Source organism: Lolium rigidum, chromosome 2 (assembly GCF_022539505.1).
Source record: "Lolium rigidum isolate FL_2022 chromosome 2, APGP_CSIRO_Lrig_0.1, whole genome shotgun sequence".
In the NCBI taxonomy this organism is placed as follows: domain Eukaryota; kingdom Viridiplantae; phylum Streptophyta; class Magnoliopsida; order Poales; family Poaceae; genus Lolium; species Lolium rigidum.
This window is the reverse complement of record NC_061509.1, coordinates 281,601,720-281,607,540: the sequence shown is the minus strand read 5'-3', so window position 1 is coordinate 281,607,540 and position 5,821 is coordinate 281,601,720. Positions and strand designations below refer to the sequence as shown.

At 44.5% G+C, this 5,821-nt stretch overlaps 1 protein-coding gene across 1 annotated transcript; it reads left to right on the top strand.

Annotated features, from left to right (window-relative positions):
• The first annotated feature begins 2,601 nt into the window (after positions 1-2,601).
• LOC124688947 (cinnamoyl-CoA reductase 1-like) lies at positions 2,602-4,012 on the top strand. Its single transcript, XM_047222565.1, has 5 exons — positions 2,602-2,758; positions 2,843-3,000; positions 3,098-3,280; positions 3,377-3,735; positions 3,835-4,012. The coding sequence occupies exons 1-5, from the start codon at positions 2,602-2,604 to the stop codon at positions 4,010-4,012; spliced, it is 1,035 nt and encodes a 344-aa protein (XP_047078521.1).
• Positions 4,013-5,821: the final 1,809 nt, after the last annotated feature.

Below are 5,821 nucleotides of genomic sequence, written 5' to 3'. Positions count from 1 at the left end.
CTGATGCCACAAGTGAATGTACGGACCATTACTTTTGCACTGATATCTGACTGCTTTAAGGTGGTTTAAAGGTGGTTTAGAGCTTACACCAAAACTAGTACACAACATCATGAATATAGAAGTGACCAAATTAGTACAAGTTCATCACATTAAAACTAAAGTAGAGTAGTGACCAAATTAATTTAATATGTCTCGATCGATCAGGTAGAAAGCTAGTTAGAGATACAATAGAAACACAGTCACGATGCTGAAATTAGGCCCATGACCTAACATCCTAAAAAAATCACGATGCAAAAGTTGATTGTAACTTTTAAATAACATAGGGATCTTCGTGTCTTTCTGATGCAACATACTACTAACTAAAAACAGTAAGCTTCAAATACATAATTAAACTATGAAATACACATGCATTTTATCAACACATACTACCTCCATCCCAAGGCTTATGACACCCTTTATTATTAGATGATGCTAAAGTATAATCATCGGCCATTGCAAATCAAGAATGTTATGTTTGTGTCGAATATTAGTGTACGAGTTGGGTTACGTTTGGACTCTGAGTTGTAATAGGTGTGGATGAGATACGTGTAGTGTCTGAGTCGGACTAGTAGCCTGGGCATCCCATATAATGTGAGGGGTACCACATGTTGTAACCTATGATAAATTACTAAGTAAACCAGAGACTCATTTTGATCAATTACTAAGTAAACCACATCTACAAACTAATAAGTTAATTTGAGCTCAAATTACATATAAATAAAATAAACTCCAACATAATTACTCCCACACTAAAACCAACAAATCCCTCTACTTCTAGAGCATGAAATGAGCTAAACTAGCAATGACAAATAAAAGGATGAAGTTGCTAACCTTTTAGAACCCTTGGATAGATGTGGCGCCACCAAATTTTGACAAATCGTGGAAAAAAAATTGGGATGAACTCGAGCTTGGGAAGGAACAAAGGAGAAAGCTTAAATGGAAATAACTCGGGTAGGAACAATGATGTATATAGGGAAGACTTTAGGCCCGGTTGGTATCTCCAACCGGGACTAAATGTCTCGTTTGGAATTGCGAGCAGGGACGATCGATTTTAGTTCCGTTGATATCTCCAACCGAGACTAGAGACCACATTTGACCAAGGACTAGACCTTGCTTTGCCCATGTGGCGTCCTAGTCGTTGGAACCGGGACAAATGCCACGTTAGTCCCGGGACAAAACACGGTCAGGGCTAAAGCTTCGAACGGAAGGCCTTTTTTCTAGAGTGAACTCCACTTTTTATCCTGTAGTTTTGCGTTTGTGACACTAATTACCCCGCAGAGTGAAAATTTATGCAGATCACCCATTTTAAAGGCTTTCTACCCTTATTTTTGGTTTTTGTCCATTGGAAAGGATGTTAGAAGACGATCGGGGTCCAAAAATATATAAACGTTAGTGATGAAGGGAACATATGTATGAAACAAGTTTGGGCATAAATCGTCCATGAGGCCCTTCTATATTTACATATTTTATCGCTCCACATCGACATATCATATTTATTATATCTAACAATAACAAGTAAAATAATAAATTGGGTCTAAACCGTGTTTAAAGGCTCCTAAATCGGTATTTTGGTAGAAGTTTCACTAAATGGGGTAATATGTGTCACAAATACACAACTACAGGGTAAAAAGTGAAATTTACTCTTTTTTCTACTATACTATGTGTTTGTATGTTAAAATCTTTTGCTCTCAGCCGGCCGGCAGACGATTTCTATAGGCATCTCGATTGGCAACCGACGGCTTCGAGCTGTAAACGGTGTACCGGCCCAGTATACAGCTGCTGTTGAAGGTGTTGTAACTAAAATACATGTGAATGTGAAGCCGATCACAAGAACGTGACATCAATAAACGTTCTTACCCTAGAGGGAGTCAAAGAGGGGCTATCCATGTGCCTTGCCGATCTCCTCCACTACTACGACCCCCGCGCCGCCTTTAGGATGACATCAATAAACGTGCAGTAGCACCTTGAGATGCCCAATGATAAAAATGCATGCACACACGAGAACATTAATAAACGTGGAGTAGCAACTTGATTATGGGCATGCCAAATAATTTAGGAGGATTATAAAATTTCTATGTGTCTTTCCCACGTGTGAAACATGTGGTTCCTAGGATAGAGTATAATCGTGTGGGAGTTTTTGTCCAAGGATTTGTTCGTACTATGCTTAACAGAAACAATATATCCCTCAAATCTTTGACAAATCTTTGTTTTTTTTCATTTCGGTAATCAAACAATACATGAATCGACATGATATTAATTTTTCTAGTTTCGCAGCGTTGAAAATTTCTTGTGCATCCTAGTTTTTTTCATCTATATATTTATATGTTTTCTTTAATCATGGGAATCAAAGATGCGGAAGTCTCTTTAATATAGGATAAGAGTAGAGGACACCACCAACAGCCGATAATAGAGTGGGATCTGCTGATAGGGTGCGTGTTAGTAGAACTTATGATCATGCACACCAGCACCAGGTTGCTCTATATATGGAGAATGTACCTATGTGGCTATGTCATATCTAAGCTTTTTTCGTGGCTCAAGTTTCTAACTCTGTATATCGTGATCATGTCGTCCTATTTGGAGACCAAGGCCATGGACAATGGTGAGAAGAAGCAGCAGCAGCTAGTTTGTGTGACTGGAGCAGGAGGCTTCATTGGGTCATGGGTGGTGAAGGAGCTCCTCCTCCATGGCTACCGTGTGAGGGGAACCGCCAGAGACCCCGGTAAGTTGGTGAATCCATCCGTCCGTCTGTTTTAAGATTCAGTAGAGAAATACTGATGTAAGTGAAGTACATGTGAATGTGAAGTTGATAGCAAGAACGCCCACTTGCTTGCCCTGGAGGGAGCCAAAGAGGGGTTATCCCTCTGCGGCGCTGATCTCCTCGACTGCGACGACCTCCGCGCCGCCTTCAGCGGATGCCACGGCGTCTTCCATGTGGCCTCGCCAACCATCAACAACGACCCGGTGAGTTGATCAAAGCTTGAACACGCACTCTGCATATATAGTTATATACACGCATAGAAACATATCCTCATTTGTGGGTGCATGCAATTCGTTGCAGGAGCTCATGCTGGCTGCCGTCGAGGGAACTAGGAACGTGATGAACGCTGCGGCAGACATGGGCGTGCGGCGCGTGGTGTTCACCTCATCCTACGGCGCAGTGCACATGGACCCCAGCCGGAGCCCAGACACGGTGATGGACGAGACGTGTTGGAGCGACTACGACTTCTGCAAACAAACTGGGGTATGAATGGAGCTCCACTCTCGTTTGCACCATGAGTCCATGAAACACCTATCTTTGTTTGATTTGTAAGCCTAACAATCCTTGATCGGTGTACAGAACTTTTACTGCTGTGCGAAGATGATGGCGGAGAAGACGGCGACGGAGGAGGCGGCCAGGCGTGGGCTGGAGCTGGCGGTGGTGGTGCCGTCCATGACGATCGGTCCAGCGCTTCAGCAGGCAATGAACATGAGCATCGCCCACATCGCACGCTACATGATGGGCACCAAGAAGGTGAGCCCCAATGCCGTTGCCGCCTACACCGACGTCCGCGACGTCGCCCGCGCGCACCTGCTCGTCTACGAGCGTCGCCACGATGCACCGAGCAGCCGCTACCTCTGCATCGGCGCCGTGCTCCACCGTTCCCGCTTGGTGCAACTTCTCGGGGACCTCTTCCCGAACTACCACGTCACGGCCAAGTACGTGATCATGTTCAACGCCCAAATTTGGATTCGATCTGTTCATCTGTCCGTTCGAAAGATGTCTAACAAATGTTTCATGCATGTATGGTGTGGCAGGTGCGAAGACGACGGCAAGCCAATGGCCAGGCCGTACAGGTTCTCCAACCAGAGGCTCAGGGACCTGGGACTGGAGTTCACTCCTATTAGGGAGAGTCTGTACGAGACGGTGATGTCCCTGAAGCAAAAGGGACACCTGCGTCTGCCTGTTCCGGTGCCAAAGCGCGCACGGCTATGATTTATGAACCAAAATACATATGCACCGGATCGACGATGACTGTTGATACCGTCCACTTTTTCGAAATATACTTGTATGCATTAGCCCTATACCAGCATCTTGTGCACAGTTCAAAATGATGATCAAATGTCTGATAAATAAAGTCATGTTGGTATACGAGAGCAAAAGATATACACAGTGAGCCGGCTTTGTCTATAAACAGTTTCATCTAGACGCATTCTAATCAAGGAAAAAAATAGCGCGCTATAATAAAATAGTGTGGGTCTAAAAATACGCTATTAGCATCCTATAGCGTGCTATTAACGCGAATAGCGCGCTATAGCGCCGAAATAGCGTAGCGTCGGCTCTCCAGATATGCTATAGCGTGCTATTAGCGTTGGAATAGCGCGCTATTTTTTTCCATGATTCTAATGTATAAATATATCCGTAACTAGGTAAACGTGCTACTTAGTATGGGGCGTAAATCATATTATGCTTTAGAGAGAGAATTAGAGTAGGTGCTCAGCGCGCATCCCTATCTACACCATCTATATATTGCATCAAGATAAACGGCCAGCAGCTGCGTGCTACCGGAATGGAGGGCGGCGGCGCTCGCCGGGGCGGAGCGATGGGGCGGCGCGGTGCTCCATGGGGACGAGCTGCCGTCGGTGCGCTCTGTTGGGGACGAGATTTAGGTGAAGCAGGTTAGAGTAAAGCGGAGAGAGAGAGAGAGAGAGAGAGAGAGAGAGAGAGAGAGAGAGAGAGAGAGGACGATGGGGAGCCTCGCATGGGGCAAACCAGCGGCACAGTCGGAGGGCACAGTCGGAGACAAGAGAGAAGGCGCTAGCGTCGGGGTGAAAGAGAGAGGTAGGAACAAGAGAGGCGGGTGAGGAAGAAGAGAGAAGGGTTTGTGTGAGAGAGAGAGGATGAGGAAGAAGAGAGAGAGGTAGGTGAGATGATGTGGATGGATAAGGGATGGGTGGATGCGGGTAGATGGCTGTTTCAAAAATATCTGTGGCACACAGCTACTTACGGTGGGCCACGGGTTAGTCTATCTAAATTTCATAAAACAATCGCGAACCTCCGTAGGCCATTGAATTCGGCGTAACTTTAGGTGTACATAATTTTTCATATAAACACTTCTTCATCCAATGTCGTAGTATTCAAAATCTAAGGCAAATTTACCAAAATATAAAATGTTTTTGAAAAATATGTCAAAATTCATGTTAGTTGTTTTTCCTAAAACCTAGATTGCGTAACATACTATATCTCAAAGCATTTTAAATTTGAAGATTCTATTATTTTATTTTATTTTTTTCAAAACTGAAAAGGTGATCCAAGCGGGGAGGGGTGGGAGGGGCACCAACACATGCCAAGTTTACCTGTGGGAGCACCAGCACCCCGTGTGCCATAGGTATGGTGACCCCAATTTTGAAGATTAAAGTTTTTTTACTTAGTTGTGGCTGGTGCGCCACGGACACGAAATATACCCATGGGCACCAGTATGTGGTGCGCCAAGGCTAAGTGTGGCTACTCCTGACATTCCGTCCCACGAAGTGTTGCACCACGGGTAAGTTCAAGCGTTGAAGAACTAGTTTCTGGTGCACCACATGTACATAACCGTGGCGCACCACCATTTCAATGCGCCAGGGGTAATCCACCAACCTGTAGCTATTTTATAATACCGTAGAGACAAAATTCCCAACTGTTTCTAATTGTTAGTTCATGAGTCACTTTTCAGATATTGCCTCAAAATAATAAGTAATCAAACACATTTTTTATATGTGCCCCAAAATCCCACCATTAGGCACGCATCGAAAGTGTCTCAAA